We start from the raw sequence: 25,194 nt of genomic DNA, 5'->3' as shown, positions 1-25,194 counted from the left end.
GACACTAAAGGCAATTTAGCCAAGCCACCTAACCTGCACATCTTTGGACTGTGGGAGGAAACCGGAGCACCCAGAGGAATCTCACGCAGACACGGGGAGAACGTGCAGACTCCACACAGACAGTGATCCAAGCCGGGAATCGAACCTGGGACCCTGGAGCTGTAAAACAACTGTGCTACTGTGTCCCCCATTAAGCAGGATCACTGTAGTATTGGGGAGTTTATATAGGCGGGTTCATTTGCTTCTGCAGCTCGTAACCTATTCCTTTGCTTCCATCTTCCTTACTTCACTTTTCCTTGTATACATTTCTTCTTTGGGTTTCAATTAATTCTCCTGCATCAGAAAACACTGCAAAGCAGAAACTGTCTGAAAACAACTAGCAATCTAGATAAAACAATCTATAGGACATAATAAATCACAAATGCCCATCTTCTTTTACAAGCTATTGTGTGAATTGTGGAAAATTCTCCTGCAGTGTTGCTTTGATTTTCCCGACCCTGGTATTTCACAGCACTACAAGACAGTTTTTGTCAAAACAATGCGAAAAATAGGGTCAGAATGAATATGAAATAAGTTTTAAAAAAAAAAAAAAAAAAAAAAAAAAAAATCGAATTAGACTATTTAACTTTAAGCGTATGCTTGTAAGAGTAACAAAACAGAAAGAGCTATCATAGCTCATAGCTTTGGTCCTTACTTTGAATGCTGACCAGTCGTTCAAGCACTCGCCTTTCTTTTTGCAGCATTTTTGGAACAGGGCCCCGTTCTGCTTTACTACCTACATGATAATAAAACAAATGAAAGTTAATCATGGTCAGCGGAGGTTTGAAAATGTGTAAACCTCTTCTACATTCTTGGTCTTCAAAACAATCACAATTCACTTTATCTTTTGCCCTACCTTCAGCATTGATGTGACTAACATTCTCCAGGATTTCAGAGACAGCAACTTGCTTCTTTCGGTTTGGATTCAGCTTCTGGTACATGATTAAGGTAGCCTTCCGCACAGCCCGCTCAAAATCACTCTCGTCTGTGAGCTGCTTCACCACTTGTTCGTTCTCAGATGTGATGCCTTTGGAAAAAATAGACGTTAAGCAATGTTCCCTGAAAACTGCATGAGCACACGTGGTCATGAAGTAACCCGGAAGGTACCATGCACCCGCTTGCACGTTTTCCCCCTTAAGATACTGCACGTGGTGATTGTGGAAAACTTATAAAGGTAATGCAACAGCCCTTCCCTGTTTATTTCCTTTGTTCCCATTTCTTTAATTTTATTATTTTTGTCCATGGACCCATAATCGGACCCATGCCTCTAAGCACAAGACTCAAGGTTGAAATAGCCTGCTTGCCAGGATGCCGCATTCCCAGATTCTGTATTCTGGAAAGGAGAAGCCAGACTCTTCAGCACTACGTGGATCTTAGGAACCAGGTTTGGAGGGAGTCGGTTTGATTGGTTAACTGGTAACCAGTGGGCTGACCAGGGAGTGTTCTGCCCGACAACAGTCAGTGATTGGTTCCTGCATGATGCTTTCTGAGAACTGGGCAGAGGTATTTAGATATTGGAAGTGAAAGGAAGTCTCTCTCCCCTGCTTGCTGAAGTGAAAGAACTGCTTTATTGTTCTGAAAGCATTGAGTGCCTGTCACATCCTTTGCTGTCAACCTGAGATGATGCCGAGAGAAAGTAGCCAACCTTGCTAGAGAAAACCATCTCAAGCCTAGAAGGAAGTACCACCAAACTGAAAGCCTGAACTTCAGAAAGACATTGACTGGAAGTAATCCCAGTACATCTTGATCTGTTTAGTTTCATTTCCTTTCCTCTTCCAAAACCCTTTCCTCTGTTGTATGATATATATACTTGTAGATAGAGAGTGGGTTAAGTGAAGAAGGGTGGGGGGTGGAGAAATGGGTAGAAGATAGTTAGTTATATTTTCTGCCGTTTAATTATAATACTGTACATAATAAAATGTTACTTGTGTTTTAAAGTTATAACCCTGGTGACTGTAGTTTATTGGGCTCAAAGCTCTTGGGTACTTTAAAAAAAAAAATTTCACTTGTGTTGTGACTTCTGGTCAAGTGGGGCTGGAATTGACCACACATTAATTAGCCCAGGATGTTGTGACAGTACTGCACATCCAAATGATTAGACCCCAATACAACTTTAAAAATTGAGCTATGTTGTCGGCAAGTATTCAAACTTTTCAAACAATGGAAACAGTTTTATTTGTATGTTTAGTCTTTGGCAATTGATTTTAGAATTGATTAAAAGCAGGTTGCAAATCGACAATCAGTTCAGTTAAGTCACATTTACCATATATTTCCATTCTCCTTTTCGGGGATGCAAACAGCATTGGATAGGAGAAAATAGAAAACACTGTTACAGCACATAGTATTACAAAATATCAAACAGGCGAAGTAGGAAGATGCAGATAGCCCACAATGCTCCATTTCCTAAACTGAACAGAGATTGATCAGATCGAGCCTCATTCCTGAAAGCAGGTACATTCTGTTAAGTATCTCTTGGAATCAAAGTCCATCAACTCTGTATTCATAGAATATTAATGGACGAGTAATCATAAAAACACTGAAGTCTTTAATCATTTTCCAGCTTCATAAATAAAATAAATGAATTAAAATTGAAACACTCATTCAAGGCCGGCAAGAAGTATCTATTTTTCGGTCAGCCAGTCATGGCACAAGGTTTACTGAACCCAGCCAAATAATCAGGCTGTGAGGGGGAACTCAACCCCAATTTCATGTACTTGTGTCTCAAAATGCACATTAACTGTGTCGCCATTTTCCACACTTTCTTACTGGAGTGGGTACGGGTTTCTTCCATTACTACATTGCTCTGCCAGTGTGCTTCCCGAGCCCGATAGCAAGTGTTTCTGGGACTGTGGATTAGGAAAGCATAAGAGCAAATTTGTCGTCATTCATTTGTTTTATTATTCAAATATATTTTGATTCTTTTAAAAATTCCCTACCACTCTTCCCGAGTAAGCTGTTCTTCCCGACACTTGCTCTAAATCTACTTATGAACTATACAAACCTGATTACACTTGAGCCATTTTTGACAGATGTGACAGGAAATTTATATTAATATAGGGTCTTTCCTACTCCCTAATTTAAATTTATGTGCTCCAGTTTTACACTAATGGCTTGTAATACTTAATATTTATATAGGTTATTATAAGACCCTTCCTGTTAATTCCATTATTTCTCCTTTCTTTATTTTTACAGTTATCATTTTGATTCATGGATGCTTAATGGATATATATCTTTAAGTTGAGCAGGGGAAAAAAGGAACTTGAAAGTTACAAGATAGTACAGTGTGCTAGCTTTGGACAGCAGAACTGAGACTTTTCGGCACCTGAGAGATTGATGGGACTCTGTTCAATTGGTTGGCTGGTGGCCAATGAATTGGCCAAAGGGCCGCATTCTGCCCAGTTACAGGCGGTGATTGGGTCCTGCCTGAGTGGGTTGATTCTCAGAGAGGAAAGGAACTGCTCTCTCTCCCCCATGTTTTCTCCAAAAAAAGCTGTATGGCTGCTGTATTTCTCAAACTGCAGAGACCTGAATCTATAGTGAAAACCATTATAGACTGGAAACAGAAATCTCGAACAGCCTACATTTAAGAAAGGTGTGCTAAAAACAACCATCTCAAACAAAGAATCTTTTCACTTTCATTACTATTTTACCCGCTTCTCCTGTCTGTGGTTGTCTGTCTTTAACCTGTTTTATTTGCTGCAAATTTACAATTTCCCAAACTTATTTGTATTTAAATTTACAAACCTGGTGACTGTAGTTATTGGGCAACTAAGGGCCAAAGACTTTGGGTGTTTTTCTAAGAAATATTTATTAATTTTAATTCTGTTGGGCTCCGGGTCACGTGGGGCTGGAATCGACCGCGTACTCGTCTAGGAGGTTGTAACATTCATGAGATGTTTCCTTTTAGCAGGCCACGCACAAGTTGGCCCCTTTAAACTGCGAGTGAGTGTGCAAAAGATTTATAGGGGCCACATACTTCAATAAGTCACCTGCATGTTCCAAAGGAAAATTAGAGGGAAGAGAATCTCCAATACCGAGAATGACAGTCTGCAGCAGAGAAGCAGGCCATTCTGCCCACATGCGAGCATTTATACTCTACAAGAGATTCCTCCCACCACACTTCATCTATGCCTATCAGTGCATCAGTTTACAGATTTCTCCCTTGGTTGCTTATCCAGCTTCCCCTTAAATACATCAATGCTATTCACTGCAACTTCTTGTAGTTGTAACACATTGCACGTTCTTAGCTTTCTCCCGAATTCCCAGAAGCATTTATTGGTGACGATCTTATAATTATGGCTCCAAATTCAAGATCTTACAAGTCGAAACATTTTCTCAATGTCTACCTTATCCACCCCTTTCATAATCTTAATCAGCTCCATCAGGATACGCTGCAGCCTTCTCTTTTCTTGAGAAAAAAGCAACAGCCTGTTCATCCTTTGCTGACACGCATATCCTCAGCTTTGAGAATCATTTTTGTATCGTCTTCAGTGTCTCTTTTAAACACATGGACAAGACCACATCAGTCTTGTTGCTGGTCTTTGACTCTTTTCCCCAGTGCATGTCTATTGTTTTGTGTCATTGAAATGAAAACAAGTTTTTAAAGTGTGGTCTGAGTAAGTAGTCAGTATTTTGCTAAATGTCGATATGACAAACTGGTGTTCCTATAGTGCTGTTCATGTAATCATTCAACGAGCATTCATTTTTATTTACCTGCTTCACCGCATTATCCAGATATTAAAAATGGTATGTTACCTTTACTCCTACATTCCATTCCAAGTCTTTCTAACTACAGAAAAATTTACCTTTCCTTTCCGTAAGGCAACCTTTAAGCAGCTTTACTGCTTCTTTCTTTCCCTGTTTGGCAGCTTGGATCAACCAGTCTACAGCTGTACTGTTGTTCAGTTCTTCATCCTTATTGTCAGCGAGTTCCAGGTAATATTTACCAACCTAACGGCAACAGAGGAAAAGCAAATTATTTTTCTTTAATTCAGAAGTTCAGAGCAATGCTCACTTAAGAGACATGGGGGTGGGCGTACACAGATCTTTGCAGGTATAATTGTCAAGTGTTAAATAGCAGGATCCTTAGTGGCTAGGCTGCAGCATTCTGTCTAAGTCTAGGCACTGCACTTTTGGAAAGATATCAAAGTTTTACAGAAGGTGCTGAAAAGATTTACCAGAATGGTACTGGGGATGAGGTACCTCTGTTACAAGGAGGAACTGATGTTGCTGTCCTCAGAGCTGAGAAAGTTAACAGGAGATTTAATAAATGTCAAAATCAATATGGGTTTTGATAATTTCTCCTTCGTTAATCTGGTTACTGATGATATTTCTCGGTGGAAACAGTGTGCAGAGATTCAAGAAACAAGTGAAATTAGATGTTTTTTTTAAAATACAGTAAATTGAGATGATCTGTTATGTACTGTCTGGATCAGTGGTGGAAGCGGATTCAATCCTAACTTTCAAGAAGGAAATTGGATAGACACTTGGAGGCGAAAGGATCTGAAAGGGCACAGGGAAAGGGCACAGGGAAAGGGCGGAGGAATGGAACTAATTGGACAGCTCTTCCAAAGAGTGGTTAATTATGAGCTGAATTGACTCCTTCTGCTGTGTAATTCTATGAATTTTATTGTATTTCTGTAGCAACTAGAATGGAGAGCACTGGCTTTCCTTCCCATTTACGTTTGTGCATGTCAGGTAGTGGTAGCCCAGGTACCCCAGTTAAACTATAATACATCCTACTTTCTACTGATTAACAGCTGACAGGAGAGTCAAAATATGTCAACCAGCAGAAACTGATCAGCAGCAGAATAGGGCAGCCCTAGTGTGAAAGGAAATCCAGTTTAAACAGTGCATTGCACATCAAAATAAACCCCGAGACAATTTGCTGGAGACTGCTTCAACCAAGGTGATAGAGCACACTTCATTTAAAGTGGATGTGACGTGTCCAAACAAGTCAGGTAAGCTGGAACAGCTTCATCTGCCGAAGCTAAAACATGCCACTTGTTTTAACAGAGGGTGTTAACATAAGACAATGCAGTATAAGCACTGCATTACACATGCTTTGTTTGCAAACATTGTCATTAAATTGGATTCATGGCAACACTGTCAAGCAAAAGGGACATAGTCAATGCTGAAAATTAGAAAATCTTGCCCGCATTTTGAAGTGAAAGGTTGATATTCCCCATATTATAATGTAGCAAGTCCATCAATACACTGATATCAACATGAAGTTCATCACTTCTCTTTAATACAAAATAGTTATTCTGGAAAAACCAATGGCACATCTTCATTCCCAGCACTCCGATGGAAATGAAGCCTGTTAGGGTGAGGAAAATTATTTGTTTCGGCAATAAAAACTTAAGAAATAGGACAGTAACATGTAGCTTATTGAGCCTGCTCCGCCATTCAATTAGATCAAGGTTGATCGGTATATTAACTCCATCTACTTGGTTTCATAAACCTCCATATCCTTCCCCAAAAAATCCATCAATCTCAGTTCTGAATATTTTCGACTGACCCAGTCTTGACAGCCCCTTAGCAAAGAGTTCCCGATTTCCATTAGGCTTTATGCAAATGCTGAGGTAACTGTTTGTGACAACTGCCCTGAACAGCCTAGCTCCACCTTTAAGGTTATTATGGCCCTTTGTTCTAAACTCCCCCACCAGAGAAAGACATTCCTCTCTATCTACCTAATCAATTCCTTTGATCAGCTTAACCATTTCAATTACTCCATAATCTTCTATCGTCAAGGGAATAAAAGCCCAATCAATGCAGTCTAACCCAACACACAACTCTTTCAGTCCTGACAGCATTCAGGGTGAATCTGTGCTGCACCCAGTCCAATACACCCCTCCTGATGTTCAGTGCCCAGAACTGAAGATCGGGTCAACCAGAGCTTTATGCAGCTGTACCGTAGCTTTCGCCCCTTTGTTGTCTAGCTCTCTTTGAGATGAAAGCCAATTTTCCATCAATCTTTTTAGTACACTAGCTTTTAGCGATTTCTGTATCTGGGCCCCTAAATCTCTCCACTCCTCTGCAGTTCCTATTTTCTCACCATTTAGAAAGTACTCTCTGATCAATCTATCTGAGATCCAAAATGGATGGCCTCATACTATACCAAACTCTAAATGTCAGTCGCCCAGTCTTTAATCTAACACCCTTTGAACCTTTCCATTCCTATCTATATTGCTGTGCCACGTAATTAAGTATCGTCAGCCAACTTACATATACGGCTCTCTAATCTTTCATCTGTACACGGGGACAAATCTTCACTAAACCAAACATCCAACACAGCATGGCAATCTATAAACGTCCCAGTCAGCAAATGTGCGTGTAATGTGACACTGTACTGCAGCAGCGATCTGCTTCCGACCAGGCAAGGCCCTCTAAGGAGTTTTACAGCTGCCTGCTGTTTAATAGGAGGCAATAAGAGCAAAATGAAGACAAAGTGGAATAATCATTTGCAATTTGCGAATGGGAGTTCAAAACACAGGTATCTACTTTTAGGAGAACAAAAGGTGGTCATTCTCCCATTCTCAAAGTATATAAAAACATACCCCAAAGTAACATCACAAAAATAAGCATCTTTGAAGAATTTGCCAGAAATACAAAAGTTGGTAAATCATTTTTAATGATCAATAAAGGCAGTTTTCAATCGGGACAAAACTGTCATTTTAATTTACTGTGCAACAAACACTTGACTCTTCCTGTTTGTCATGCCTATTTCCTTTTGCACCTATTTTAATCAGCAATACTGAATCTTCTAATATATTCTCTCAATAGCAACACAGTTCCTACCAATATTTTCTATTGCAGCCCATTTTCCGTTCTTATTCGTCAAGTTTTGTGTTACTTTGTTTAATTTTATAATAGCAGTTGATCTCACTACTATATCTCCAATAGCCTGCTAGTCTCGGTCTGCTCTCCTCCTTGTAACTGTCATCTTGTCACGCTGTCTCCCTACCCACCCAGTGCCACATCGTGCTCCACACATCTCCCAGTCTTTCCCTACACTCCTGGGTCTCTTTGAACAACGAACAAAGAAATGTACAGCACAGGAACAGGCCCTTCGGCCCTCCAAGCCCATGCCGACCATGCTGCCCGACTAAACTACAATCTTCTACACTTCCTGGGTCCGTATCCCGCTATTCCCATCCTATTCATGTATTTGTCAAGATGCCCCTTAAATGTCACTGTCGTCCCTGCTTCCACCACCTTTGATCACCTTTTCTTCAAGCTTCTGCCTCTTCAGCTCTATTCAGCCCATCTTAGAATTGATTCTCAGCCCTAATCCTTTTTGCTGCATTGGATACTGGCCTACCTCAAGTGTACTGACTTCAGTCCTGGCCAGTACTTCTTGTAACACTTTTAAGTTGTTCCAGTACACCTGTTTGCTTTGAGACCGACAAAGGCCTGGTAGAACAAGCCCAAAGGGTTGTGTGGGATGGAAGTAGAAGTGGTGGGCAGGAATCAAGGGGCACACAGAGAAATCCAAGCTTAAAGGAGGAGTCAGGACATGGTACTGAGGGAAATCAGAATACTTGGATGCAATGGGGAAACCACCTGAAAATTCATCCCATTCTACATGCCTCTCCTTTCCCACCACAACACAATGAGAGACAACATACACTGGATGAAACATGAGTGCCAACCAGGATGGCATTATGGGCAGAGCAGGGTGTGGGGTGGGACTTGGCAGCATCGGTGATATGGGGAATGGGGCAAGAGACTCAAATTGGCTTATGTCAGTGGTGGTGGTGGTGGGGGGAGAAAGAGAGAATCAATGAAATTAAGTGAGGGATCGATGAGGAAATGGGATGTATGAGCATGGCTACAGGGAGGAGATGCAAGGGGGAAAGGGTTAGAATACTAGAGCAGACTCCAACATTTGTTAGTATACCCCCCCAAAAAAAAAAAAAAAAAACAATTTTTAAAATTTTGTAAAACTGAGAGGAAAGGATATTTTACCCCAGGAGTAATGATTCTGACCAATAGGTATGTTTTATGTGAAAACCAACTTTAACTTAAACACAGAATTTGCCACATTAACATCAAAGAAAAGAGCTTTACAATTATTAGTTAAACAGTTCTTACACACAAGGAAAAGCTTACCAACAACACCTGCTACTAACTCCAATTAAACAACCCAATACAGTTCAAATGTCTCTTCAATGAAGTTAACAAACAGATTACTTGCTTGGTTGTGGTGAGACTTTCGGAGAGAGGTACCCTTTTAGGAGCAGGAGCAGAACCAGTACACTTCAGCTCAACTGAGCAGCATTTCACTGAAACCGCAAAACATTAAATCTTTCTGTCTTGTCAGACTCAAATCCGATGGCAAATTGCAAAATGCCAAACAGACCTGGCTCCTCACATTAATCACATCATCTGTATTCCACTGAGATGACGCATGACCTGCTTATTAGGACTAAACACCACTCCCCTATAAATTATTTATTTTCCTTGGAATCTCCAGCAATCATAACAAGGTTCCACAAGCCCTGTATATGTAAACAAGTAAATGGTTATAATCAATCATGACCTCACCTTTTGAAACTTCTTAATTACAGCTTTAGCAGTCGCACAGTCTGGATATTTAACCTAGGTTCTTTAATAATATTACTGCAACAAATATATACCTTAACCCAGGCTTGTAAAAACATTACTGGAATGTAATTAAATCTAATATACAACAATTTCTACATTCATCACAAATGGAAACATGGTAATGCGAAGGTCAGGAACATAGGTCTGATTTTCTGACAGTGATGTTTAAATAAGCATTTAGAACATTATCACAAATAAAAATGCAAATCCATGATACTAATGATTTGCATCTATTTCATGTTGCTTAAAACAAAATGCTAGTGGATTTATTTACCAGTATGGAAAATAACTTTTTCCCAAATCTCCAGACCTCCAAATATTCACTTAAAGTCACCCTGCCCTTCCTCTGCAATCTCCTCCAGTCCAACAACTCAGATCCCGGTGTTCCTCCAATTCTCACCTCTTGCGAAACCTCAATTTTCATTGTTCTACCATTGGCAGCAGTGCCTTTAGCTGTCCAAACCTCAAGCTCTAGAATCCCCTTCCTAAACCTCTTCACATCTCTCTCCTCTCTGAAGTCTACTCCTCAAAACGTACTGCATTGCACATGTCCTTGTACCCTTCTTACATGGCTTGGTGTCAAACTTTGTTTGATACTGCTCCTGTGAAACTCTATGGGCCATTTTACTGTTACTTTTGTTTGAGAGCGGGAAAGTGTGTGTGTGTGTGTGTGGGGCGGGGGGGGGGGGGAGAGAAAGAGAAAAAGAGATTAAATATTAAAATTATTAGCTATTATAGAAGTACATTCGTAAGAGTTTACACTGCTAGCAATAAAAAACATTGCCAGAGGAGATAGAAAGAGCAAAATACAGCACAAATATAAAATTGTATTAAAGTATCATATCCATGGGAAATTCTAAAACACTTATGTTGCCAACTACAGCAGCTCATTGGTGCACACCAGGTATAGTTTCGTTTTAACAATTGAGTCCACTTCCAACACTTTTTCAGGCAGTACATCCCAGGTCATATCCAAGTCAACATAGTATGTTTTTGCTCAGATCACCTCTGGTTCTTTTAACAATTACTTTAAATCGGTGTCCTCTGGTTACAAAGGTTTAGCATAACTCCTTTCCTTTAGTACTCTATGCCTCTATTTATTTAGCTAAGGCACCTTTATGCCTTTTTACAGCATTCTCAACTCGCTCTGTGACAGTTAAAGCCCTGCTCCTACATCCTCCAGGTCTCCGTTACTGCACCCACATTGTACTATTTAGTTTATATTGACTCTTTTCATTCTTTCTTCCAAACTTAATCACTTCACACTTCTCCATATTGATGTTCAGTAATCAGCTGTCCCAACCTCCTATAGTATTCTCCCCACTGTTCGCCATATTTCCATGTTTCATGCCACCTGCAAATTTTGAAATTGTGCATTACAACTTCAAATCCAGGTTATTCATATAAATCAGAAAGAGCAGTGATTCCAATGCCAGCTCCTGGGGACAACACTGCATACTTCCCTTCTGTGCTTTCTATTCTTACAACTTCAAATCCAGATTATTCATATAAATCAAAAAGAGCAGTGATTCCAATGCTGGTCCCTGGGGCCAGCACTGTCTGCTTTCTAACCGTAGCCAATTTTGTATCACTGCAGCCACTGCCCCCTAACCCAAAGAACTTCACTTTGTAAATAAGCCTATTATCATAGAATCACTACAGTGCAAATCGGGACCATTCGGCCCATCGGGTCTGTACCGACCCTCTGAAGAGCACCTTACTGAGGGTCAGGCCCCACCCCATCCCCGTAACCCCACCAAACTCTTCAGACACTAAGGGGCAATTTATAATGGCCAATCCGCCTAACCTGCACATCTTTGCACTCTGGGAGGAAACCGGAGCACCCGGAGGAAATCCACGCAGACACAGGGAGGAAGTGCAAACTCCACACAGTCACCATAGAATTTACAGTGTAGAAGAATGCCATTTGGCCCATCGAGTCTGCACCGGAAAGAGCACCCTACTAGCCCATGCCTCCACCCTATCCCCGTAACCCCACCTAATCTGTTTTTGGGGGGAGACTAAGGACAATTTATCATGGCCAATCCACCTAACCTGCACACCTGTTGACTTTGGGGGGAAACCAGAGCACCCGGAAGAAACCCACAGTCACGGGGAGAACGTGCAGACTCCGCAGACAGTGACCCAAGCCTGGAATCGAATCTGGGACCTTGGAGCTGTGAAGCACTGTACTAACCACTGTGCTATCGTGCTGCCCTAAGAGAACGGTCCCTGGCGCTATGAGGCAGCACTGTGCCACCGTGCCATCTTTATGTGGTATTATAAATAACTCCACTCAAAGGATAACGTCCATACAAATACAGATGATCTTCTGTATTCAGTCATCCCCAACTAAGCTTATAACAAATTTAGGTCCTGCACCAGGTTAATACTGGATTTTCATTGAAGTATTTCTCTGGGTTAATACATCAAACCTCACTGTAGTTTTGCTATTCTGCAATTTTGGTAAAAGCAATTAGATGCTTAAAACCATAAATGTAGTCAATTTACAAATGGCAACTTAAGAGACAGCCAATCGCTGTTCTAAAGAATATCAGAAACCCCCTCCCATCAATGTCAGAAGTTGCAGCCAACACTCGTCAAATAAGAATAAGGCAGACCAAGAAGAAGACGGTCCTGGTACTCTAAACTCTCCTTCGAAGTCAATGACGATACTTTTGTGCTGCAATCATCTTGACACCGGCTTCTCCATTCAGATGATTGCTCAGGTGTCAAAATTCAAACTCAGTGGCATTTCGCTCAATATTGCTCATCAGTTTGAGCAATATCCCGTTTCTATGCAACAAATGAATTAAAATAACAGCTGAACAGTTGGAAAAGCAAATATCATATCCTCAACTTTACGTCTAATGGAAAAGCAATAAAGATGGTAGAGTAAGCGGTGTGTAAAGCTGAGTGGAAACTGAAGAACAGGGAAAACACTACAGCCCTGGAGTGTGCTGATACGAAACTTAAAGCAGAATTTATGGAGCATGATGCTCAAAAAACGTCCACGTTAATAAACCAACATTTAGAAAGTAAAAAATCCCGCAAAGTTGCTTGAGGAAACAGACAAAAGACAGCAGCCAAGAATTCTGGGGGGAGCAATGGGCAGAAGGGAGAAAATAAAATTGACCCACAAATTATGAACATCCAGTGTGATAATTGGTGAATGTTAAATGGATTAAAGCTTCTACATATGATCCTTTGATTATTTTGTATCCCAAGTATTATGCACAGTTTTGGTCCCCTTATTTGAGGGAAGATACAGTGACATTGGAGGCAGTTCAGAGGAGGTTCACTCGATTGATTCCAGAGATGAGGAGTTTGTCGTACGAGGAGAGATTGAACAGTTTATGCCTATACGCTCGAGTTTAGAAGAATGAGGGGAGAGCTAATTGAGGTGTACAAGATGCTAAAAGGTATGGATAAAGTAGACGTGGAGCTGATGCTTCCTCTTGTGTGGCATTCGAAAATGAGAGATCATAATCTTAGAATAAGAGATAGCAAATTTAAACATATTTGAGGAAAAACTACTTCGAAAGGGTTGTGAATCTGTGGAACTCGCTACCTCAGAGTGCAGAGGATGCTGGGTCAGTGAATAAATCTAAGGAGGAGTTAGACAGACTTTTAATTTGTAATGGGTTGAAGGGTTATGGAGAACAGGCAGGACGGTGGAGTTGAGGCCAGGATGGGATCAGCCATGATCACATTGAGGGTGTTAGGCTCGGGAGGCTAAATTGCCTACTCCCACTCCTCGGTCATGAGTTCCAGGGAGCAGATGCTCTGGCTGATTTTGCAACCAGCTCTAGGTCTGTAACATTGTAGGTAACAGATGAGGAATATATCAGCCATGAAAAAATGGCAGAGCAGACCCAATGGGTCGAATGGCCTAATTCTGCTCCTATATCTTATGAACTTAATGTTATGTAAAATATATGGTAGATACGTACATAAGGCATAATGAGTTTATATAGTTTTATGCTCACACATTAACCTTTGGAATGAAGAATTTTTACAGTAAAAATCTAATTCTACCTCAGTTTGCGCCTTTGCATCACCATCTCTGGCGTTTTTCTCTTGTTCCTCTATTGACATTTCTTGTTCCTGATTCAACATATTTGCTGAAAATCAAAGCATAGCAAAGGAAACTATTAGCACAAGTTTAGTATGATATAAATTGTACCTAATTAAGTTTGGCTGATGAAATTCAACAGAATAGTTTAATAAAACAGTCACAGAACATGGTCACGCCATGCTGCAGAGCTACACATTAGTTACACAAACCGGACAGTTAGAAAAACAAATTACACACCCAAGAAATAACTTTTAAATAACAAGGCATTTAAAAAAAAGTTTCATTTATCATTACTTTTTCCCCCCCCTCCCTCCTGAAATTATAGCTGAAGATGCAATCCTGATACAGGCTCTGAAAACAGTTCACTACCTCATTTAAACAGCTTTAGTCCATGTGCTCGTTTATTACCAAGTATGTAAAAGTCCCAACGAGAGATGGAGCACTACAGAGTTTAGTAATTGGAAATGAACTGGACATGAGAAGTATGCATAGGGGAACATTGAGACAACAGTAATCAAAACATAAGATCAAGGCACAGTAAAAAGCAAATTGGACAAAACTGACTTTAAGGTGATAAGAAACTAGGAAAATAGAAAGTTGCTGAAAGAAATAGATCAAAAGGAAACGCCAAAAAGAATACCAAAGGGTGGCACAGCAGTTAGTACAGGCGCCTCATTGCGCCAAGGACACGGGTTCAGTTACAGCATTGGGCGATTATCTGTGTGGAGTTTGCACATTCTCCCCATGTCTGCTTGGGTTCTCTGGTTTTCTCCCACAGTCCACAATTTGCTGGTTGGGTGGATTGGCCATTCTAAATTGCCCCTTAGTGTCCAAAGAGGTGTAGGTTAGGTAGGGTTACGGGGATAGGGCAGGGGTACAGACCTGGGTAGGGTGCCGTTTCAGAGCGTTGGTGCAGAATTGATGGGCTGAATGGCCTCCTTCTGCACTCTTTTATTGGAAACATTTAAAGTGTTCAAGAAAATCCATAAAAATATGTACCACTAAAAAGTAATATCATACTGGATGAAGAAATAAAGGGAAAATTGAAACAAAGGGAAAAGTCATACACCATACATAGGCAACAAATTAAAAGATGACAAAAAGAAAATGGAACGGTTAGGAAAGAAGTTTAAAAAAAACAATTTGAAGGCAAAGAAAAGATAAACTTAAAATATTATAATGAAACAGCAAAGTATGCTATAGCATTCTCCGTGCGCTCCGGTTTCCTCCCACAAGTCCCGAAAGACGTGCTATTACGTTATGTGGACATTCTGAATTCTCCCTCAGTGTACCCGAACAGGTGCCAGAATGTGGTGACTAGGGGCTTTGCACAGTAACTTCAGTGTTAATGTAAGCCTACTTGTGACACTAAAGATTATTATTATTAAATAGTTAAAGAAAAAAAATCAGGACAGGTATGGTGCATACACAATAAATTCAGGTAGTGACAGTGAAATGGCAGAAATATTAGTTAGTTTGCCTCGTGAGAGCCTGACATCGTGGACATTGGATTAGAAGGAATCAAAAACAATGGGGTGCGATGGGTGAAGCCTCCGCGGGTTACCCAACAGCCACGACACCTCGCGGGATCTATCCAAATCCTGCTAGGCGTCAGGATGAGGAATCCGCCCACAATGGGTGGGACCAAGCCGTGCTCACATAAGTAGGCCTTAAACCTACTCAAGGCCTACTTACTCGGTATCTATTGGCCTCCTCAGAGAGGCTGCAGCCGGGTGCCGTTCACATAAACGTGGACTAGGCTGAACAGCATCCGGGGGTCTCCCAGGCCCTCGGAGGCCCCTGGATGGCCAGGGATAGTGCAGGGTAGCCCCCTGGAAAACAGGCACCTTGGAACTGCTGCCCTGGCACTGCCAAGGTGCCCAGGTGGCACTGCCAAACCAACAGGCGCACTGTCAGGGTGCCAGTGCAAGTGTGCACACATCTCCCCCAAGTGAAGACACCCCGCTATGATGTCTGTGGGGTCCCCACAGCCCCTTACAGGCCCCCTCACTTTCGGACCCCCACCCCCTCCACCTACCTGCCAGAAGCCCCTGTTTGCCTGACCAGCACCCTTCATACCCCCTCCCTCCACTGTTCTTTCATGGGCATGGACCCCCTCAGGCCCTGACCCTTGGCCATGCCACACTGACATCCGGATGCCTAAAATGAAGACATTTGAGATAAAAGGAAAGTTAAAAATAAAGTAATCGAGCACCTGGTCCGGATCTGCACTTATGAAGAGATAGCAGAGACACTATTATACATAATAATTTATTGAAAAAGGATAGTGCCAGAGGACTGGCTTCCAGCTAATAAAATTCATATATTTAAAAAAGGGAGGGAGAACAAATCCAGGAAAACATAGACGGACTAGCTTATGCACAATAATGGACTTCTTACTCAGAATAAAAGGCAGAGGTTAGAACATGTACGGTCAGGGAGAAGGAGCAGAATGGGTAGCAAACTTGTTAAGGGGGGGGGGGGGCAGCCTGCATAAGTTCCGCGTAGTAGGCTCAAGGAAGAGGTCAAAATATGTACGTTCAGTGGGCAAGAAGAATGGGTAGCAAACTGGTTAAGGATGGCACTGTATCAAAATAGAGGACGACATTCATACAATGTTCAAAATGGGAGTGTAACTGGCAAAGGAACATCAATGTAGATAAGTCGGAGGTGAAATAAGGATGCCACACACTTCTTGGAAACTATAATCAGGATTTTCCCTGTGGCTTCAGAATCTGCCGCCACATTCAGATGGATGCCTTTGTGAGTAACAGTCACTCAACTGTGATTTTTCCAAATTGGCCAGTTAATGGCCAGATGATGGGCGTGCCACCCAAATAAGAACAGTTGTCAGGTTCCCGAAACCGGAGGGCTGACAGGAGGCCTTCCAGCATGGAAGCAGCAATCGGCTCGCCTTTTCGGTGACTGGGAAGGTGCTCAATAGAGTCCCTTTCTCCAATGTGTTTTAAAAAACGGCCTCAACAGTTGGGCCGCCATTGTGGAGGGAGAGCGGCCTGCAGATGCAGCTGAGGGTGGGTCCTCTAGGCCTGCCCGCTTTTCAACCTGGAGGCCCCCTCCAGGCAGCTGGACTGTTCCTCAATGTGTCCAGCGTCCCAAGTGACTGGAAAATGACAGTCAGTCGACATTAGGCTTTTAAATTGGCTTTTAAGGAGGGATACCCACTGTTTGTGGGAGATGCTATGTTAACCTTATATAAAACCTTGGTTAGGCGAATTTGGAGTACTGTGAACAGTTCTGGTCTCCATATTATGAAAAGGATATGTAAAAACAGCAGAAGGAGCAGAAAATATTTGTTAGAATGAACCCAGAACGGAGAGGAAACCTCTCTTAGCAATGATCGAGCAGGTTGGGGCTCCATTGTCTAGATGAGTGAAAGCTGAGATGTGACCTGTGTCTTGGAGCTAAGACCTCCCTCTATACTTTCATAATCGGCATGGCTACTTTATAAAAGCTTTAAAATTGGACAAAGGCTTTACGACTGAAGCCAACAAATACAGAAAATGTTCGACAATCTCAGCAAGTCAGACAGCATCTGTGGAGAGAATAGAGCTAACATTGAGTCTGAATAACTGTCAGAGTTGGAGAGAACTGGAAATAGGATGAGACTTCTATTTTTGTAGGGGAGGGGATGGGTGGAGGGGGAAAGAGGGGTTTGGAGCAGGGGCGCTGGATAGAGGGCCAACAGTAGGTGGAGATTGACAAAGATGCTGTGGACAAAAATACAAAGGGAATGTAAATGGTGGTGATATTGACTGAAAAGGGTGCTGATCGTGGCAAATTAAAAGATTGAATTTTGAGAGGTGGTGACAAGAATGACTGACGAGGGAAGGGCTGGACTTTAGTAAATCATTTGATAATGTCCCTCATGGCAGGCTGGTGCCCAAGATTAGATCACATGGGGTCAGGGGTGAAGTAGTTGGATGGATCCAGAACTGGCTTGGCCATAGAAGACAGAGGGGAGCAGTGGAAGGGTGTTTTTTGGAATGGAGGTCTGTAACTAGTGGTGTTCCGTAGGGATCAGTTCTGGGACCTTTGCTCATTGTAAAGAAAACATAGTTGGTCTGATTAGCAAGTTTGCGGATGACACTAAGATTGCAGGAGTTGCGGATAGTGATGAAGATTGTCAGAGAATACAACAGGCTACAGATAGGCTGCAAAAATTGGGCCGAGAAATGGCAGATGGAGTTTAACCCGGACAAATGCGAGGTGATGCATTTTGTTAGATCCAATTCAGGGAGCTATAAAATAAATGGCAGAACCATCAGGAGCATAGAGATAGAGAGAGATCTGGGAGTGCAGATCCATAGATCCTTAAAAGTGGCAGCACAGGTGGAAATGGTGGTAAAGAAAGCATATGGCATGCTTGCCTTCGTAGGACTGGGTATCGAGTATAAAAGCTTGAAAATTGTGTTACGATTATATAGAACGTTGGTTCGGCCACATTTGGAATACTGTGTACAATTCTGGTCACCTCACTACAAGATGGACGTGGAGGCTTTGGAGAGAGTACAGAAAAGATTTACCAGGATTGTGCCTGGTATGGAGGGTATTAGCTATATGGAGATTGAATAAACTGGGATTGTTCTCCCTAGAGAGACGGAGGCGACCTGATAGAAGTACATAAAATTATTTGGGGGTAGGGATAGGGTGAACAGTTGGAGGCTTTTTCCCAGGGTGAAAATGACAATTACAAGGGGGCACAGGTTCAAGGTGAGTAGGGAAGGTTCAGTGGAGATGTGCAGGGGAAGTTTTACACAGAGGGTGGTGGTGGCCTGGAATGCACTGTCAAGTGAGGTGGTTGAGGCAGATACGTTAGCGACCTTTAAGACTTATCTGGATAGGCACATGAACAGATGGGGTAGAGAAGGATACAGGCAGTTGGTCTAGATATGTTACGTGATCGGCGCAGGCTTGGAAGGCCGAAGGGCCTGTTCCTCTGCTGTATTGTTCTTTGTTCTTGAGAAAAACTGAAGCCATTGTTGGCTAGGACTCAGACAAAAGGAACTTTTTGGCACTCAGGACAACTGCCATTTTGTTATCCCTAAAGAGGTGATAATGATTCCTGTTGATGCAGAGATAAAATCCAAGAGAATTGCACAAGGGACATTACAAAGGACTTTGAAATTGCTTTTTAAATTATTAATGGTTAAAACATTGCCCATCAAGAATCCAGACCAAGGATTATACATCTTTTCCCCAAACCAGAGGGGAAGTGGGAGTCACCTGAACCACCACCACTACCAGCCTCCAAGCTGCTGGAACCTGTAATATTGCCTTGACAGTCTGAAGTGTGCAGCTCCACATCTTCCATCTAGCAAACAGCAGCTCCGAGCAAGAGCTGTCCAGCTTTAATTGTCTGGAACCCCTCTACACGGTTTCTACTGGAACATCTTAACCAGCGCCTACGAGACTAATTAATCTCTACAGGCCCAGATCAATATGGAAGTCATCCCTACTGGAAAAGTGTATCATCCAGCATCAGTCTGCAACCTGCCAACTCTGAAAGAATACATCATTGATCTTTGATTCTAGACTCATGTGAAACAATAATTCTTATTTTCTCTGTGTCCTTCGCCCTGTATCTCTTTCTTTTCTTTATCCCTTGATTATTGTATGAATGCCAAAAGTGGACAATGTAACAAACCCTCTTCCTGTGTTTTAAGTGTGTAAAATGGGGCGATGCACTGCTAAGCCGGACGTTTCGGCAGCTCCCGTTCTAACGGGCTTTTCGGCTCTCTTTGGGAGCCCCAACGGAAATTTTTTCGGACCAAACCCAGTGTGGGGTGATGAAGTAAGGAGTCCCCCCTGGTGTGTATGGAAAGGATCGGTGGTAGTGGCCAGATTGCGAAGGATCCTTTGGAGCAGCGGCAGAGAAGAGAAGAAGCAAGATGGCGACGGATGGAGCCCAGACGACACCCGAACCAGCAGGAATTCCTCCGACGGTGTGGGGAGGAATTAAAGAAGGAGGTGCTGCCGCCGATGTTATTGGCAATCGAAGGGCTAAAAGAAACGCAAAAGGCCCAGGCGATAGAGCTCCGTGGGGTGAAGGCGAAGGCAGCTGAGAACGAGGATGAGATTCTGGGCCTAGCGGTAAAAATGGAGACGCACGAGGCGCTACAGAAGAGGTGTATCGAAAGGCTCGAAGTCCTGGAGAACAGCTAGAGGAGAAAGAACCTCCGGATTCTGGGTCTCCCCGAGGGAGTGGAGGGAGCTGAGGCTGGGGCTTATGTGAGCACGATGCTCCATTCGCTAATGGGAGCCGAGGCCCCCTCGGGCCCCTTGGAGGTGGAAGGGGCTCACCGGGTCCTTGCGAGGAGACCAAAGGCTGGAGAACCACCAAGGGCGAGAGTGGTGAGATTTCACCGCTTCACCGACAGAGGTTGTTTTGAGCTGGACTAAGAAGGTACTGAGTAGCAGGTGGGAGAATGCGGTGATACGAGTGTATCAGGACTGGAGCGCGGAGGTGGCGAGGAGAGAGAGTTTTAATCGGGCCAAGGCGGTGCTTCAGAGGAAGAAAATAAAGTTTGGAATGCTGCAGCCGGCGCGATTGTGGGTCACGCACTAAGATAGACACTACTACTTTGAAACGTCGGACGAGGCATGGACCTTCATCCAAGAAGAGAAATTGGACCAGAACTGAGGGACTGATGCTGTGGGGGAGATGACGATGTACAGAAATGTAAATGGGGGAATGGGAGGTTCACAGTATCGGGACGATAGACGGGGCTTTTTCTCTTCTTGACGGGGGGACACCGAGAAATGTGGGCACCGGTGGAAAAAGGGACTGAGGTGGGGGATGGGGAATGGGGGAGCTGCGCCATGGGGGGCGGGGCCGATCCAGGAAAGCGCGAGTTTTTTCCCCGCGCTAGGGAGATGATGGCGGGAAGATAGGCGCAAGGAGGAGGAGAGTTCCACACACGGGGGGGGGGGGGGGGGGTCAAGGAGAGAGCAGGGGAAGCCGGGGTCAGTTGGAGTCAGCTGACTTTCGGAAGCATCATGGGGGGAGTAACCATGCTAGATGGTGATCTACCGGGAGCGGGGGGTCAACTGGGTTGCTGCTGCTGGGAGCGAGGGGGAGCTGGCAAGGGAAGAGGTGGTTGGGATGGGTGGGTGCGCGGGACCTGGACGTGGGACTGGCCTAGAATAGGGGATGGCTAGCCGGGGGGGGGGGGGGGGGGGGGGGGGGGGGGGGGGGGGGGGCGGCCCCCAATCCGGCTGATCACGTGGAATGTGAGAGGCCTAAATGGGCCGATTAAGAGGGCCCGAGTGTTCGCGCACTTAAAAGGACTGAAGTCAGACGTGGTCATGCTTCAGGAGATGCATCTGAAGGTGGCGGATCAGGTTAGGTTAAGGAAAGGATGGGTGGGACAGGTGTTCCACTCAGGGTTGGACGCAAAAAATAGAGCGGTGGCGATATTGGTGGGGAAACTGGTGTCGTTCGAGGCTAGGAATATAGTGGTGGACAACGGTGGTAGATATGTGATGGTGAATGGTAGATTGCAGGGAGAGGAGGTCGTGCTGGTAAATGTATATGCCTCGAACTGGGACGACGCGGGATTTATGAAGCGGATGCTGGGACGTATCCCAGACCTGGAGGTAGGAAGCCTGGTAATGGGGGGATTTCAATACTGTGCTGGAACCAGGGTTAGATCGGTCTAGATCCAGGACCGGAAGAAGGCTGGCAGCGGCCAAAGTGCTCAGGGGGTTTATGGAGCAAATGGGGGGGGGGGGGGGGGGGGGGTGGGGGGGGGGGGGGGGGGGGGGGAGTGGATCCGTGGAGATTTGCCAGGCCGTTGGCTAAAGAGTTTTCCTTTTTCTCCCATGTTCATAAGGTATACTCCCGGATAGATTTTTTTGTTTTGAGCAGGGCACTGATTTCGAGGGCGGCAGAAACGGAGTATTCGGCCATAGCCGTTTCAGACCATGCCCCGCACTGGGTGGATCTGGGACTAGGAGAGGAGAGGGAACCGCGCCCACTCTGGCGACTGGATGTGGGACTATTGGCGGATGAGGGGGTCTGTGGAAGGGTGCGGGGATGTATTGAGAGGTACCTGGAGGCCAATGATGATGGTGAGGTCCAGGTGGGGGTAGTATGGGAAGCGCTGAAGGCGGTGGTTAGGGGAGAGTTGATCTGCATTAGGGCTTACAAGGAGAAAAAAAAGAGGGCAAAGGGAGAGATTAGTGGGGGAGATTTTGAGTGTGGATAAAAGATATGCGGAGGCCCCGGACGAAGGACTATATAGAGAGAGGCGAAGACTTCAGACGGAGTTTGACCTGCTGACCACAGGGAAGGCAAAGGCACAGTGGAGGAAGGCACAGGGGATGAGATACGAATATGGGGAAAAGGCGAGCCGGCTGCTGGCCCACCAGCTTCGTAAGAGGATAGCGGCGAGGGAAATAGGGGGAGTTAGGGATGAAACGGGAACTACGGAGCGGAGTGCAGGGAAGGTAAATGAGGTGTTTAAGACCTTTTATGAGAGGCTATATAGGTCCCAACACCCGGAGGGAAAAGAGGGGATGCAACAGTTTTTGGACCAACTAAGGTTCCCGAGGGTGGAGGAGCAGGAGGTGGCAGGTCTGGGGGCGCCAATCGGGGTGGATGAGGCGACTAAAGGGCTGGGGAACATGCAGGCAGGGAAGGCCCCGGGACCAGAAGGGTTCCCGGTGGAAGTTTACAGGAAATATGTGGACCTGTTGGCCCCGCTGCTGGCGAGAACCTTTAACGAGGCCAGAGAAGGGGGGACTCTACCCCCGACAATGTCGGAGGCGACGATATCAATAATCCTGAAGCGAGATAAAGATCCGCTGCAATACGGGTCATATAGGCCTATCTCGCTCCTGAATGTAGACGCCAAGTTGCTGGCAAAAGTGCTGGCGACGAGGATCGAGGATTGTGTCCTGGGGGTGGTGCATGAAGGCCAGACAGGGTTTGTAAAGGGGAGACAATTGAATGTCAACGCGTGACGGCTGTTGGGGGTGATAATGATGCCCCCAGCAGAGGGGGAGGCAGAGATAGTGGCAGCGATGGATGCAGAGAAGGCATTCGATAGGGTAGAGTGGGAGTATTTATGGGAGGTGTTGAGGAGGTTTGGGTTCGGGGAGGGGTTTGTCAGTTGGGTCAAACTCCTCTATGGGGCCCCAGTGGCAAGTGTAGTCACAAATCGGCAGAGATCGGAGTATTTTCGGTTACATAGGGGAACAAGGCAGGGGTGCCCCCTGTCCCCATTACTGTTCATGCTGGCAATTGAACCACTGGCCATAGCGTTGAGACTCTAGGAAATGGAGGGGGGTGGTTAGAGGGGGAGAGGAACACAGAGTGTCACTCTACGCAGATGACCTACTGCTGTATGTGGCGGTTCCTGTGGAGGGGATGACAGAGGTTATGCAGATATTGAGGGAGTTTGGAGATTTTTCGGGATACAGGCTTAATATGGGGAAGAGTGAGCTTCTCGTAGTACACCCTGGGGATCAGGGAAGAGGGATAGACGGCCTGCCGTTAAGGAGAGTGGAAAGGAGCTTCCGATATTTGAGGATTCAGGTAGCCAAGAGCTGGGAACTCTACACAAACTAAATCTGACGCGGCTGGTGGAGCAGATGGAGGAGGATTTCAAGAGGTGGGATATGCTGCCGCTCTCACTGGCGGGCAGAGTGCAGGCGGTCAAGATGATGGTTTCCCTCCCCCCCCCCCCCCCCCCAAGGTTTCTTTTTGTGTTTCAATGTCTCCCCATTTTGATTACTAAGGCCTTTTTTAATAAAAGAGATAGGAGTGTTATGAGTTTCGTGTGGGCAGGGACGATCCCGAGGGTAAAGAGGGGGTTCCTGCAGCACAGCAGGGACAGAGGGGGACTGGCGTTGCCGAATCTGGACGACTACTATTGGGCTGCCAATGTGGCGATGGTTTGCAAGTGGATGAGGGAGGGAGAGGGGGCGGCGTGGAAGAGGCTGGAGATGGCGTCCTATAAAGGAACGAGCCTAAAGGCGCTGGTGACGGCGCCGCTACTGCTCTCCCCGAAAAGGTATACCACGAACCCAGTGGCGGTGGCAACCTTAAGGATCTGGGGGCAATGGAGGCAACATAGGGGGTGACGGGTGCCACGGTGTGGTCCCCAATCAGGAATAACCATAGGTTTGTCCCAGGAAGGATGGATGGAGGGTTCCAGAGCTGGCATCGGGCAGGAATTAGGAGATTGAGAGACTTGTTTATTGACGGGGAGTTTGCGAGCCTGGGAGCGCTGGAGGAAAAGTATGAGTTGCTCCCGGGAAATATCTTTAGATACATGCAAGTGAGGGCGTTTACGAGGCAACAGGTGAGGGAATTTCCGCTGCTCCCGACACAGGGGATCCAGGATAGAGTGATTTCCGGGGTATGGGTCGGGGAGGGCAAAGTGTCCGAAATATATCAGGAGATGAGAGACGAGGGGGAGGCGCTGGTAGAGGAGCTGTAGGGAAAATGGGAAGAAGAGCTGGGGGAGGAGATTGAGGAGGGTCTGTGGGCAGATGCCCTAAGTAGGGTAAATTCCTCTTCCTCGTGTGCCAGGCTTAGCCTGATACAATTCAAGGTTCTACACAGAGCACACATGATGGGAGCAAGGCTGAGCAGGTTCTTCGGAGTGGAGGACAGGTGCTTGGGAAGCCCGGCGAACCACACACATATGTTCTGGTCGTGTCCGGCACTGGATGAGTACTGGAGGGGAGTGGCAAGAGTGATTTCAAAGGTGGTGAAGGTCCGGGTCAAGCCAGGCTGGGGGTTAGCTATATTTGGGGTAGCGGAAGAGCCGGGAGTGCAGGAGGCAAAAGAAGCCGATATTCTGGCCTTTGCGTCCCTGGTAGCCCGGCGAAGGATCTTAATCATGTGGAAGGAAGCGAAACCCCCCGGCGTGGAGGCCTGGATAAACGGCATGGCAGGGTTCATAAAACTGGAACGGATGAAGTTTGCGCTGAGAGGATCGGCTCAGGGGTTCTCCAGGCGGTGGCAACCGTTCCTCGAATATCTCGCGGAACGTTAAGGGAAAATAGTTCGTCAGCAGCAGCAGCCCGGGGGGGGGGGGGAGCACTATTTTTTGTTACTTTGCCAGTTCACTATTTTATTTAAATAATGTTACTTATTAGTTGTGTTATCTTTTATGTTGATTTGTAAGGTGGAAAAATTGTGTTTGAAAACTTTAATAAAATATATTTTAAAAAGTGTGTAAAATGAACTACCTCTTTAATTTTAACCTATCTCCAGTTTGCTTTTGAGTTGTTGATAAAAATTGGATCACACCAAAACTAAGGAGTTTGGGAAAATATACCACCACTTAAAAGGGGAAATCGAAATCAAATCAGTTTTCTGTTTATGGATCGGTGGGGAGTGGAGAAATCAAGCCTGTTTAAATTAAAGCCCCTACTGTCCGTAATACCTGATTAGATATGTTGAAGATATGAAAGTGAGGAATTGAACAAGCGAA

At 44.8% G+C, this 25,194-nt stretch overlaps 1 protein-coding gene across 2 annotated transcripts in view; it reads right to left on the bottom strand.

Annotated features, from left to right (window-relative positions):
* The window catches only part of wfs1b (Wolfram syndrome 1b (wolframin)), a 54,443-nt gene that overhangs the window by 6,903 nt on the left and 22,346 nt on the right, over positions 1–25,194 (bottom strand). Inside the window, exons 2-5 of one of the 2 annotated variants that reach the window (XM_072495535.1) lie at positions 13,687–13,772; positions 4,845–4,989; positions 896–1,066; positions 695–775 (exon numbers count right to left, since the gene is read on the bottom strand). In XM_072495535.1, the coding sequence (XP_072351636.1) occupies positions 695–775; positions 896–1,066; positions 4,845–4,989; positions 13,687–13,772 (483 nt within the window). Of the gene's footprint in view, positions 1–694; positions 776–895; positions 1,067–4,844; positions 4,990–7,266; positions 7,347–13,686; positions 13,773–25,194 lie in introns of those variants that run through there. The other variant, XM_072495536.1, reaches the window with a different exon arrangement.

Source organism: Scyliorhinus torazame, chromosome 3, assembly GCF_047496885.1.
Source record: "Scyliorhinus torazame isolate Kashiwa2021f chromosome 3, sScyTor2.1, whole genome shotgun sequence".
In the NCBI taxonomy this organism is placed as follows: domain Eukaryota; kingdom Metazoa; phylum Chordata; class Chondrichthyes; order Carcharhiniformes; family Scyliorhinidae; genus Scyliorhinus; species Scyliorhinus torazame.
Note: the sequence above shows the minus strand (reverse complement) of the source record. Positions and strands in the feature narration are given on the sequence as shown.